General features: G+C 42.9%; 1 protein-coding gene across 9 annotated transcripts in view; it reads right to left on the bottom strand.

Moving 5' to 3' along the window:
- robo1 (roundabout, axon guidance receptor, homolog 1 (Drosophila)) overlaps positions 1–14195 on the bottom strand; it is a 247561-nt gene that overhangs the window by 13215 nt on the left and 220151 nt on the right. For all 9 annotated transcript variants that reach the window (XM_086080348.1, XM_086080351.1, XM_086080347.1 and 6 more), the window contains 8 exons: positions 13357–13478; positions 10806–11037; positions 9362–9483; positions 7619–7790; positions 6964–7164; positions 5297–5323; positions 5155–5197; positions 2517–2671 (listed from right to left, as the gene is read on the bottom strand). In XM_086080348.1, coding sequence (XP_085936474.1) covers positions 2517–2671; positions 5155–5197; positions 5297–5323; positions 6964–7164; positions 7619–7790; positions 9362–9483; positions 10806–11037; positions 13357–13478 — 1074 coding nt within the window. The remainder of the gene's footprint in view (positions 1–2516; positions 2672–5154; positions 5198–5296; positions 5324–6963; positions 7165–7618; positions 7791–9361; positions 9484–10805; positions 11038–13356; positions 13479–14195) is intronic.

Below are 14195 nucleotides of genomic sequence, written 5' to 3' on the forward strand. Positions count from 1 at the left end.
AGATTGGTAGAAGCTTTTAAGCGCACGCTAGCTAGCTAGCTAGCGCTTAGATAGATAGATAGATAGATAGATAGATAGATAGGTAGAAATAAGTAGCTAGCAGGATTGTAGACAGATAGTTAGCTATAAGCTAGGTAGCTCATTAGCTTCTTACTGGCAACTATGGTAACTAGCGGGCTAGCAAGATAGACAGACACCCCTGACCCCTGACCCATAAGCCAGACAGCCAGACGAGACAGATAGACAAGGAAGATTGCTTGCTATGAAGCTAGGTAGCCTGTTAGCTGCTTTTAAGATTTTACGAATGATTTATTTTTGTTGTTTTTGTTGTTGTTGTATGTTGTTGTATGTTGTAGTTTTTCTCTCTCTCTCTTTTTTTTCTTTCTTTTCTTGCCCGCAAACATGTCAACTTCTGCCTGGGAGAAATCAAACACAGCCGCGTGCTCTTAATCCTAATATTTCCTTTGTGCAGGTCGCGTTTGTGGAGGGAGAGCGAGCGAGCGAGAGAGGAAGAAGTAGCTAGCAGGATTGTAGACAGATTGTTAGCTATAAGCTAGGTAGCTCATTAGCTTCTTACTGGCAACTATGGTAACTAGCGGGCTAGCAAGATAGACAGACACCCCTGACCCCTGACCCATAAGCCAGACAGCCAGACTAGACAGATAGACAAGGAAGCTTGCTATGAAGCTAGGTAGCCTGTTAGCTGCTTTTAAGATTTTACGAATGATTTATTTTTGTTGTTGTATGTTGTATAGCTCCACCTGCACAATTCACAGTCGGCTATGAACCAAAGCAACATCTCTAGTTTTTCTCTCTCTCTCTTTTTTTTTCTTTCTTTTCTTGCCCGCAAACATGTCAACTTCTGCCTGGGAGAAATCAAACACAGCCGCGTGCTCTTAATCCTAATATTTCCTTTGTGCAGGTCGCGCTTGTGGAGGGAGAGCGAGCGAGCGAGCGAGAGAGGAAGAAGTAGCTAGCAGGATTGTAGACAGATTGTTAGCTATAAGCTAAATAGCTCATTAGCTTCTTACTGGCAACTATGGTAACTAGCGGGCTAGCAAGATAGACAGACACCCCTGACCCCTGACCCATAAGCCAGACAGCCAGACGAGACAGATAGACAAGGAAGCTTGCTATGAAGCTAGGTAGCCTGTTAGCTGCTTTTAAGATTTTACGAATGATTTATTTTTGTTGTTTTTTTGTTGTTGTATGTTGTATAGCTCCACCTGCACAATTCATAGTCGGCTATGAACCAAAGCAACATCTCTAGTTTTTCTCTCTCTCTCTTTTTTTTTCTTTCTTTTCTTGCCCGCAAACATGTCAACTTCTGCCTGGGAGAAATCAAACACAGCCGCGTGCTCTTAATCCTAATATTTCCTTTGTGCAGGTCGCGCTTGTGGAGGGAGAGCGAGCGAGCGAGAGAGGAAGAAGTAGCTAGCAGGATTGTAGACAGATTGTTAGCTATAAGCTAGGTAGCTCATTAGCTTCTTACTGGCAACTATGGTAACTAGCGGGCTAGCAAGATAGACAGACACCCCTGACCCCTGACCCATAAGCCAGACAGCCAGACTAGACAGATAGACAAGGAAGCTTGCTATGAAGCTAGGTAGCCTGTTAGCTGCTTTTAAGATTTTACGAATGATTTATTTTTGTTGTTGTATGTTGTATAGCTCCACCTGCACAATTCACAGTCGGCTATGAACCAAAGCAACATCTCTAGTTTTTCTCTCTCTCTCTTTTTTTTTCTTTCTTTTCTTGCCCGCAAACATGTCAACTTCTGCCTGGGAGAAATCAAACACAGCCGCGTGCTCTTAATCCTAATATTTCCTTTGTGCAGGTCGCGCTTGTGGAGGGAGAGCGAGCGAGCGAGCGAGAGAGGAAGAAGTAGCTAGCAGGATTGTAGACAGATTGTTAGCTATAAGCTAAATAGCTCATTAGCTTCTTACTGGCAACTATGGTAACTAGCGGGCTAGCAAGATAGACAGACACCCCTGACCCCTGACCCATAAGCCAGACAGCCAGACGAGACAGATAGACAAGGAAGCTTGCTATGAAGCTAGGTAGCCTGTTAGCTGCTTTTAAGATTTTACGAATGATTTATTTTTGTTGTTTTTTTGTTGTTGTATGTTGTATAGCTCCACCTGCACAATTCATAGTCGGCTATGAACCAAAGCAACATCTCTAGTTTTTCTCTCTCTCTCTTTTTTTTTCTTTCTTTTCTTGCCCGCAAACATGTCAACTTCTGCCTGGGAGAAATCAAACACAGCCGCGTGCTCTTAATCCTAATATTTCCTTTGTGCAGGTCGCGCTTGTGGAGGGAGAGCGAGCGAGCGAGCGAGCGAGAGAGAGAGAGAGCGACTCACACAGGATAAGAGAGACCTCTCGGGGGAGCTAACCCAGATATCACACTTTACTTCCTCCTGGCAGCTCCCACCGTCGTCTTATCCGCGCGCGCTCTTATTGTTTGCGGCTTTGTTCGGTTCTGTTGTGTTCTGTTGTTTTTGTGCCGCACGTACCGGGCCGGCTGTACGTGGCCAGGTTGCCGTCGCTGTTGCCGTTGCCGGCGGCGCAGCAGTTGATGCTGCAGTTGTTGTGGTTGGAGCACGAGTTGGGCCACGTGTCGGCCAGCCAGGGCTGCGTGGCCGACTCGCCCATGTTGAGGAGGCCCGGCCTGCGGGAAAAAACAAAAAAGAACAATTAAAGGTCATTTGAAAAAAAACACCAAAACAAACACCTGAAATCATCCAATCACTCGTCTCTCTCCAAGCAATTTGTTAATAAGGAAAATAGCACTTTAATGCATTGTACTTTGTAAAAACAAACAGTAACAGCATCAATGAAATTGAATGTAAAGAATTATCATTATTATTTCAATGTATGTTATTCTGCTGTAATTTTAGCCACCATTTGTATCATATATTTTATTCATATTTTAATATAAACTTTAATATACAGTATCAGTACATATGTATTGATTTGATGATTAAACAGGAAGAAATGAAGAAATAAATAAATAGTCTTGGTTTTTAACCCGCATAAATAAATTAGCCCGTCAATTGGCGTCTTACATTAAATGTTAGCATTAAGCTCGAGGCAGGTAAATACGCAAAGTGCACTTCTTTGCATTATTGGAAGTTTTATCGTCAACTTCAACTGAAGCTCACTTGAATGTCACATTTTTGTTCACAAAACAAAGTTCTTCACTCAAAACACTCATCAGTATTACCAAAAGTTGAAAAAAAAAAAACAACAATTGCAAAAGTCATACAGAAATGACGCAACGTTGTCTGCTTTGCCAGAAAGCAGGCAAATATTTCGAGATACTTTCATGTAAAACAAACGTAGTGCGAAAAAAAAGTCGCAATCGAACTTCATTTCTGTCATTTTATGATCTGGCTTGCACGTAAACGGTTAACAAAACTCAACGGCGTTGTGAATGAAGCGTGGTAACATCACAACCCAAACAGAAGATTATGTGCACTTTTTTTTTTTCATCCAGCGGCTGAGAAGAGGGAAACGACAAATCCGGCTTTAGTACTTTTTTGCCTTTTGGACACACACACACACACACACACAACACACGCACACGCAAACACAACAATCCCGGCTAAACAGATTGTGTGCGTGCTCGACAACATTTTCGAGCGGGCATTAGCAGACGACCCGGATTAGACAAATGGATGAAAGTCACTTGCAATCTTGCTAAATGTACAAACTGCTCGCCACAAAACACGCTCGACTGCTGAAGCACGTCTCAAAACGTGTGATTACGAAACAGGAGTAATGCAAGTTCCTTGGTACCAATGACTACTTTCCTTTTATGCCAGGCCTTTGGCACCATCTTGTGGCATTTCAGGATATTTCAGAAAGAGCGCAAACGTTGTAACATTTTTATGAGTTTTTCAGCCCCTATTTTGGAATAGATTCTACAGAAAAACTAAACATAAGTCAAATTGGAATTAGTGACTCAAAAATATATGAGATTATGGTTTGTGTTTGTGTGTGTTTGTGTGTGTTTGTGCAGCTTTGCACAAGCCTTGACCTGCAGCGTCTTCTTGTGTACAATATCCCATTCCACTACATGACAGAATGTGTGTGTGCTTTTGTCTTTGCGACATCGTGGGGCCCATACAGGCGTGTTTTTCCAGGTTTAACTACCATTGTGGGGACCAACTTGAAATTGTGGAACCCTCTTTTTGAGGGTCAAGACTTGGTTTTAGAGTTAGGTTTGAATTGGGTTATGGTTGAGGTTCGGGTAAGGAATGGGGGTAAGGCGATCATTTTTGATGTTTGGGGGTGAGGGGGCGGGACTAGGAAATGCATCATGTCAATGAAATGTCCCCACGATGATACAAAGACGAGTGTGTTTGCGTGTCAGTGTTTTGCATTGACGCAACGGCGCAGCCTGGTGGTCGCTCGCATGCGGCGCTCCGCTGTTTAAGTGGCTCGCTCACAGTGGGCTTGAGCAGACGCCCCTTCACACATTCCACACCCTCTTTTCTGCTGCATTAGAAAGTCGAAGCACGCCCCCTGTTGAACAGATGGGGGAAGTGCAGCCTGCCCAACCCTTTTTTCAGCTGAATGAAGCCTTTGCCAGAATGTTCAAGACAATACGTACTAACCCGCCAGTTACTTCACATAACGATGACACTTCCCACATTTAGAGTGGAGAAGAAAGATAATCATCATTCAGGCATAACTTTGGTTCATTTCTCAGTGACTGTGAAATGAAACTGAAAGAGAAAATTCAAGAAACTATCTATGAAGGATTTGAAAGAAAACAAATTGCACATTCATTTTTTTTTTAGATGCTATTGCACACACGCACGCACGCACACACATATATATATATATATAGTTTTGTACGTACTGTTTCCACATTTTTGTATTTGATTCATATTTAATTCAGTTGTTTTCTTGAAAATGTCTCCCTGTATTTTAGATGGACCTTTTCCACCTTTTTTTTTCTTTTTTAATTAATGTAGTTTTTAAAATATGTATTTTTTCTTTTTCACCCATTTTGTCTTTACTGTCTTTTTTATATTCACATTTTCCACATGCTCTTGCATTTTATTAATTTTCCACCTCCATTTCATTTAACCAATTTATTGTTTGGTCTTTGCTCCCCCGTTTGTATCTTTCGGCGTTCCTTACCTTCCGGCACTGCTCACTCCTTCTCCTCCCCTTTGGTAGGCCACTGCAAACACAAAATGTGATTTACAGTTTAAACCAAACCGGTGTTTGCAATCGAACCCACTGGGGGGTCAACTCATTTAAATGACATTCACGTGTTTACCTGTTGGTGTGAAGGTAAAGGATGGCACTGTGGGGAGAGGGAAAAATGTTAAAATATACATTATTATACACTATTCTTTTAAATAACTCTTCATTGTGTGTGAGAAAGTCTGTCTGTCCGTCCGTCCGTCTCATTGAAGCGTGGTATGCAGCAACCACCAAGTACAGTTGAATTTAACTGTAAAGTTCGACATACATACTGTACATGTTTTATTTTAATTTTTTAATAGCCAATTATTTACACTTATCTTTTATGCGTAATACATTTGAAGAATTTTTTAAAGATTGTCTCTGAGCCCCGCCAGGGCCAAACGACTAACGTGTTGTCATGGAAGGCGGCAAAGTTTCAAGATGCGTTCCAGCTTCTCGCGGGCTCTTTTGAACTGGCTGCGAGCGCCAGCGTTGATGCAACGGCGCTGGGTGCCCTGCAGGCCGCGCTATGCTTCCGCCTTGCAGCAGAGTCCAAATGAGACATCTGACCTGAAGATGCTGTCGTTGAGACAATTAGAAATGCTCTTTGATGAACAATACAAAGCAAGGCGAAAATTGCTTCAACCCTGGGCTATAATATGACATTATAACGACAACGTAGATTATAATCCGTGTCCTGGTTTAACCCCCGACCAGCCCGAGCCCCCATCCGTCCCCCCCACCCCGCGCTGTTGCTTCATGTGGCTGCAATTTGACTCTTTTGCAAACACTCTCGGCTTGCCAAAGAGCGAGGCCTCATGCAGTCCAAGTGCACAGTGAGGATGAGGACGAGGAAGATGAGGGGGAGGAGGAACACGAACGAGGAGGAACACGAACGAGGAGGAAGCCTCAGCCGACGATCTGCTTTTCTTTCTTCACTCTTTTAAACATTTGACATACTTTGAGTATTCAAAATAATAATTTGCTTTTGCTGATTTGTTCAAACTGGACTTTATATTATTGTTTTACTTTTTCTGCATGTAATCAATCAATACATTTTTATTTTTGTAATTTGACAAAAAAAAAAAAAGGTATATATATATATATGTATATTTATATAAAAAAAAAAAAAAAAAAAAAAAGAGAGCAATGATGATGACATTACCGAATGAACAATACTGAGCTCTTTAAAAAAAAGGAACAAAGAAAAAATAATAATAATTTAAAAAAAAAGAAACAAAAAATGTCTAAAAGCAACACTTTTGTTAAATGCCAAATACATATGTGAAAATAATAATAATAATAACTACTAAAAAGCTAAACTTTTGTTTTCCTAAATGTCATAGAAAGATAAAGAAAATACAAAATTTCACTCTAATATATTTTGTTGATGAGAGTTTATGGAGAACATGCCCTTTATAAAAGTTTTCTTTTTCAATCAGTGAATGTAACTTATGCAATAAAAAACAACAACATAATAGCGATTAAAAAATAGTAATGACAATAAATATAAAAAATCAATCAATAAATCAAAATTTTATATTTAAAGGATTTTGTTGTATTTCCTGACATAAAAATCAACACAGGCGTTATGATATGCCAGGAAATTGTGTCATTTTGGGCGGGCATTACTTTGGACGGCAATGCCGATTGTGGCTGTGTGAAAACACAAATGCAGCCTGAAATTTTGCCAAGTCACGTTGCCATCTACAGGCCCGGCATGCACACTACACATCACATCACACGTCGGTCACTGACCTTTGCGTATGCCGGCGTAACTGCTGGACAGTCCGTTCCGCTTCTTCCTGTGCCGGTAAAGCCAGATGCTGAAGACCAGCAGGATGATCCAGCAGGCGGTGCCGATGCCGGCGATGAAGGCCGGCTGCTTCACAACGTCGGAGATCTGCTGCGACAGGGGGTTCTGGGGGTCCGCCGCCGCCGTCATTCGCCCCGACGCGTCTGAGCCGCACGCGGTCAAACACGCAAGCATTGTCATTTTATTGGGTTTTGAGACATGCAAGATACTGTACTGTATTGTGTTTTACAAAACCACAAAAACATGGTGCGATTGTCAACAAAGATGCGGATTGGCACAAGTAGAGGAAAATGGCTACTTTTTAAATGTTTTATTTATTATCAGAAGCTTGCCTGTAGTACTAATTTTGATTTGTGTGTGGCTGAAGTGGCAAATCCAGGTCCAGGAAGTAAAAACCCTACCACAGTTTTACTTTAGCCCCAGGTGCTAGCTGCTAGGGAGCTAGCTAGCTAGCACCTGGGGCTAAAGCCAAACTGTGGCAGGGTTTTTTTACTTTCTGGACCTAAATTTGCCACCTCTGGTGCGTGGCCCAAAATTTTGTGTCGACATATTTTTGTGGCTGAGGGGGGATGCGTGTCCAAGATGATTTGTACTCACCGAGTTGGAAGTAGGTGACGTCGCTCTTGACCCCGGGGCCCGCCCCGGTGCTGGCCGCCACCTCCACGCCGTAACGGACGCCCGGAGCCAGACTGGGAATGAGCACGGAGAAGGTGGCGGCATCCACCGTGCGGTTGATGTGGTACCTGCTCTCGTTCCCCAAGCACCAAACCTAACGCAGGTGAGACAGAAGGCACGTTATGTGGAAGGAGAAACTCCCGTACAGGCATACTTTGCTAGCTAATAGATAGCTAATAGCTAATACGAAGTGTTATATTGGTTCAATATTGTGTGCATGCTAATAGCATTGCGTTGATGCTTTATGATCCTTCTATTTCAAGAGCTTTGCTGCCATCTTGTGGCATTGATACAACATTACAGCCCCCTTTGTTGGGTTGTGCCAATCCATAATGAAAGAGTTTCTGTATTCGAGGTAAGATCTGGTCCCATGCAATTTAGCGGAAGTACGAGTGATGTCACGGTGAACAAGTCTGTGGAACTGAATTGAATCCATAATGGTTGCTTTGGGTGGCGACCACGATAGCCACATCTCGGCGGGGCATGGATATCGTGTTACAGGGAACGTTTTCAAAACACAAGGTTATGTTTCCGAACAAGGACTCAGTTTTAAAGCGCGGTAGTCATAACACGTCTCGGCCTATGGAAAACAAACCGGGGGGGTGGGGGGGGGGTCAGTAATCAGGCCTGTAAGCCAATTAAAGCTGCTTGGAGGAGCTGTCAGCCCAAGGAAGGGGCGGGGTGTGTGTGCCCCCCAACTAAGCGAAATGTAGGGGACACAAAGAGAACCATACATGCGCGTGCAGACGGTGTGCTCTCGCAATGCGCGCGCGCTTCCTGGGTCGTGAAAAAGCCGGAACCGTAAGCCATAAAATGAGTCCAAATGGCTGGAACGTACAAGCGGCTTATGCTGTTTGTTCTAACATATAGCAACATGCTGCTAACAACATGCTAACACTTGCCAACCATCATCACAAGCATTACTTATGTATTAAATACAAAAGGAAGGCTCTGCTATCTATTTGCTTTTTTTTTTTTTTTTTAACAATCATTCAAGGAGATCAAATCAAAACTAGTTTAGAGCTATAAACATACTTTATAGATTTATGTAGTAAAATCTTTCCTAATCTTTAAAAAATGTTAAATAGCAACAAAAATAATACTAATAGGTTTCTTATGCATGTTGCCTTTTTTGTCACAGAAAATTATATACACTGTATATATATTTTCTATAATATGCAACACATTTCCCTAATACAGTTCCTTCTTATCCAAATTAAGGTTGTAAATCTTCTGACATTTGATTACCAAAATTAATTTACATTAAAAATAAAAATATGAACATATTTAAAAAATATATATATTTTTTTTTTTACTGGAATATTTTTTTTTTTTTTACGTAAAATCATGCATACATAACATTTGGACGTGAGATATTTTTAATATTTAGATTTGAGTTTTATTCATTACATTTTTATCAATAATTGTTACCAAAATTTAAAGAAAAAAACCTTCCCAAAACAAAATGTCAGATCGGGGTTTATTTTTTAAAAACTGTGGAGATTATTCAGATTATTTCTTCCTCGCCCCACACTTACCTGGCACAGTTCGTCTTTTTCCACTAGATGGCAGTATTTCCAAACAGTGTGCTCTGCTTTATTTATTTCCTGTGTAGCCATAAAAGCATGTCTTGTGTGTCCCTGGTCTCCCCCCACGGGTTGTTACCTTGTACTCCTGGACCACCCCGTTCTGCTCCTCCTCCGGCGGCGGTTGCCAGGAGACCACGATGGCGGTGCCGTTGTCGCTGCTCTCTGTCACCGTAACCTCGCGGGGAGGCGCGCTGGGCACTGATGGGAGGTTGGGGGTGTAGACAAAGGAGGGAAAGATGTATTAGACACACCGTTGCGCTACATTGAGAGTTGGCGCTAGTCTCGCCTACTTCCAGACAACAAAGGAAGAATAGCAAAAAGGATGATGGTTAACACTCCTGGTATGTTGTAAAGGGGGGGTGGGGGGGGGGTAATAATGGTATGGTACCTACTCATTTGCACTATTGCGTATTTCACGTCATGCACGCCCACACATGATTTCGCATCAATTTAGCAAACAAAGCAAAAGCGTAGATGCGCGTTTTCATCCCCATTTAGTAAACAGGACGGTTCATTAATTTGGGAGTAAATTAGAGGACATTTCAAAGGAGACTTAAAATCATGACGAATGCAGGCTAAAAAGAGTGTGTGGGCGGTGCGTGATGTGAAAGCAGTCATTTTCATCAAAGGCAGCATTCAATTAGATGCCATAAAAAACAAAAACACATCAAAAACGTCAACACTTTCCAGTAAACAGTGTGGCGGGCCGGCAGCCACATTTTTCCTTCTGTGGCACGAATAAATAACATTCATGCATGTCATTGATTGCAACATTTGAGAATACATAGCAAGAAATAAGAAAAACAAATACACATGCTAACATTAGTTTGCCCGTTTACGTGCCTAACGATACACACAGTGTTGTATAAAAACGTTATTGTGTGTACTACAATTTTTACTATGATTTAGCAATTTTATCCAAGAGGACACTAAGGGCAGCAATGACACGGAAAAAGGAGACTGTGCACACTGTGCAAAGGCAGTGCAATAGTGTAAATTAAGGTGTCTTTATTTTTGTCATTTGTTGCTGCGAAATCTCAATTACTACAATGACTCAGCAATTAGGTACAATATATCCCAGTGGAGACTGAGGGCAGCAAAAGTATGCTGCTGCTTCAAGAAATTAGGCGTGCTTAATTTTGCAATTTCTTGCCTTGCATCCTCAAATGCTACAATAATGCGGCAATGTATCCTTGAAGAGACTGCGGGCATCTGCAGTAAAAGTGGAGACTGCAGAGTATAAAACTGCGTCGACGGGGGCCGAGCATGCTTCAATGTAGCGTGTGTGAACATAATCCCCCCCCCACACACACACACCACACCCCCTCGGCCCCCCACACACCCGCCGCCACTCTGCCTGGTGTGAACAGCTGTTGTCTCCTCGCACACATGCAAGCTGCGCATATAAAAGTGTGTAAACAAGAAAACGCGTGTGCACGCATGCGAGCGCTAAAGCGCTAATGCAAACACACAAACATGGACACACACAGTAAGTACAATACAGTCGCACGCGCACACACCTTCCTCCAGGGTCCGTCCGATTTTCACATCGCTGTCGGTACCCTGGAATTCGTTGAAGAAGGGGCGCACTTTGAACTCGTACGTGACGCCCTTGCGGAGGTGCGGCACCACGGCGCTGTCCTCGCCGGGCGTGCGCACCTCGAACGTGGCCCAGTCGCTGCGCGGTTGCCCCTCGGGTGACAGCCGGTACATCACCTTGTAGCCCTGGATATACTGGGACTGTTGCTCCACCTGGTGGACGGTGGCAAAACGCAGCGTCGTTAGCTTCGGTCGAAAAGGAGATTAAGGGCAGCCAGAAAGTGAGCCGTGGCAGCAAAGCGGAGACTGTGGATTGTAATGCTGTGGAGTCTACAGCTAAAGTGTATGCTAATGTTAGCGTGCATGTTGGTTTTTGTCATGCTTGCCACAAATGTAACAACATTATCCAAGCGGAGACTAAGGGCAGGACAAATATAATATATTGCAGCTTCCAGAGCTAAGGCACAGGATACATTAATGTTATTGTGCGTTGTGTATCTTAAACTGTTACAATAACGTATCAATTTGATCCTAGACGAGATTGCGGGCCATTGTGGAGTCTGGAGTAATGAACGTCAAAAGTGACATCAAAGGTAAACGTCTTCTTGAAAAGTATCCTCAAATGCTAGGGTTTTATCCAACTGGACACTAAGGGCAGATGAAATATATTACTGCAGTTTGCAGAGCTAAAGCAAATGGCAAATTAACATTGTTGTGTGTGTTTATTTTTGTAATTTCTGCCGTGCATCCACAAATGTTCCAATAATGTAACAATTTTATCCTAGAAGAGACTGTGGGACATTGCAACAATGTAGAGCTGGTGGACTCCAAAGCAAACGAATGATTACAGTGTAAACTAAGGTCAAATAGTTCATGTTATTAAGTCAAGGTTTAAAGATTGCATGTGCATTTTGTCATTTCTTGCCGCACGCTCAAAGATTATAATCAGTGCTGCAGCCAAATGGAGACTGCGGAGTATAATCCAGCATCTTCCAGAAGTAAAGCACAGCAGCAGAGTTAAATTGGTTACGTCACTGGTATGGTCCGGATTCTACTCCTTGGCAACTTTCGGATGGAAAAGGATCCTCAGTTGCACAGTAGCATCACTTAAACCGCAACGCGCTCGCTCACCGACGAGTCAGTCGCAAGTTGTCGGGCGACCGTTTTCGACTCTCTGTCAATTGCTCGCCTTTGGCACGATGCGGACATTTGTACAAACCGCGCGATGAGGTCATTGACCAGAGGTTCCGGGAAGTCTGGAGCTGGTTGGAGCGGGATCAGCCCGTGACGGAGTGCTTCATTGCACCGGTAGGGATTAGGAGTTCAGGGCTGAGCGAAACTGAGCTAAACTAGGCTAGGCTAGGCTAGGCTAGGCTAGGAAAACTCGCAAGTGTCTGTTAGTTGAATTAAGGCAGCTTTACGATGCAGCGAAACCAACCCAACGAATATCCTCGTAAGTCCCGGCGGAAGGTGAACAGCTCGGCTTTTAAATGTTTTTTTTCTTCTCTATAAAATAAGCTGCCAGCTCAGGTGGTTATGATTAGCCCGCAAGCGTAAAAGCAAGTGAAATATAAGGCCAATAAATTGCTACATTGGAAAAAAAGTCAAGCTGTGGAAAACATTGTGCTGCTTCAAACATGTGGCGGGTCAAAATGAGCAGGCAAGAAAAAAATAGGTGGACGAGGACATTTTCTTCAATATGACCTACACTGCGGGTGTTCGACACACCTGATTCAAATGATCACAATTGTTAGCGGGCTTCTGCAGAGCTTAATGATGATCTGATCATTTGAATCAGGTGTGTTGAAGGAGGGGAACGTCGAAAACGTGCAGGATAGGGGCCCTCAAGGACCGGAGTTGGACACCCTTGAACGACACTGTAATAGGAAGGTACATGACCAAAATGATATAATAATATTAAAATATTGCTTTGTATATGATTAATTAAGAACATATAAAATAATTAATCAAATAAATAAAAGCATACATTGCATTCATGCGTGTGTTTTTTTTAAGTAAGAAAGGAGCAAATCTTCGTATTGCAAATTTGAACATAAATCCAGTCGGGCTCTGAGGTCTGCAGACTCGGGTCATTTAGGGGAACCCAGGTTTCCAAGCAAACACGGTGAAGCAGCACACAAATGGAATAAGCTGCCAACACAAGCGAAGTCACTCAGTCGGAAATAGGAATGGTTGAAATCAATTTCACTCTTTTCTACTTTGTCTTTTTGGGCTATAAATGCATTTAAATGTTGTTAAATGTCATTGAAATAAACAACTTTAGTTGTCTTCAGCTTGTGTTGCTTTCCGACTTGAAAACAAGTCAATTCGATCCGCAGGTACGAGGCAGCTCACGCTCGGTTCTCCCACTCCCACCTTTACGTGATTGTTCTGTATTTTCGGCGTCTGCAAGCCATTTTTGGCTGAAGGGCCAGAAAGTTGGCCGCCTCCTCCCTTTTCACTCGCATTATTTTCTTTTCAATCAGGGAGGGGGTCACCAACGGGCAACGCGCACCAAGCGGGCGCACTCACCGTCCACTGCACCCTGACGGAGGACGAGGACAGGATGGTGGGGTTGTGCAGGTGGATCAGCACCTCGCCCAGCTCCCTCTGGATTTGATGGTGGTCCACGCCCTGGCTGGTTGGGGGGATGTCTGCGGGCAAACCGGGTCAATGGGTTCATGTTACGGAGCTAGAACCAGGGATGCTTATTTGCGGAATGCATTCAACATCCAAATTGTTTGTACACATGTTTTTTATTTTGTTACTGAAACCAAAACGTTCATGAGCTTTTGCTCTTCCATTTGGCACCGTTTGAAAAAGACGACAATTTAAAAATCTGATCTTTTTATGTCGATCACAATCAGTGAAAAATCGGTTTATCAGTCTTGATTGATCGGGTCAACTCATGTTAGCATGCTGACGCCAATGCCCCAACTTATTAGCTTGTTGCTCGGTTGATTTTTTTTCTCTTTGAAATGTTATCCAAAATGGAGACTGTGGGCAACAAGAAAATGGGACATGGCAGTTAAGTGGAGATTGTGGACGACGATACTGCAACATCTAGATCTCCGGCAAAAAGCAAGCTAACATCAACATGTTTGGCTCATGTCAACGTGTGTTTATTTGTGTCAATCTTATCCTGTGGGCAACTGCAGCAGAGTGGAGACTGTGGAGTAAAACACAAGCTAACGTTAGCATGTGTATTTAATTATTTTTTTTCTCCCTGTGTTTTCTCAAATGTTACCATAACACAGAAATGTTATCCAAGAGGAGACTGTGGGCAGAAAGAAAATGGAACATGGCAGTAGAGTGGAGACCGTGGAGTAAAATACTGCAGCATCCTGAACAAAACAAGCTAACATTAGCAT

The sequence above is a fragment of the Leptonotus elevatus genome, chromosome 7 (genome assembly GCF_054856555.1).
Source record: "Leptonotus elevatus isolate MCC_2025b chromosome 7, RoL_Lele_1.0, whole genome shotgun sequence".
In the NCBI taxonomy this organism is placed as follows: domain Eukaryota; kingdom Metazoa; phylum Chordata; class Actinopteri; order Syngnathiformes; family Syngnathidae; genus Leptonotus; species Leptonotus elevatus.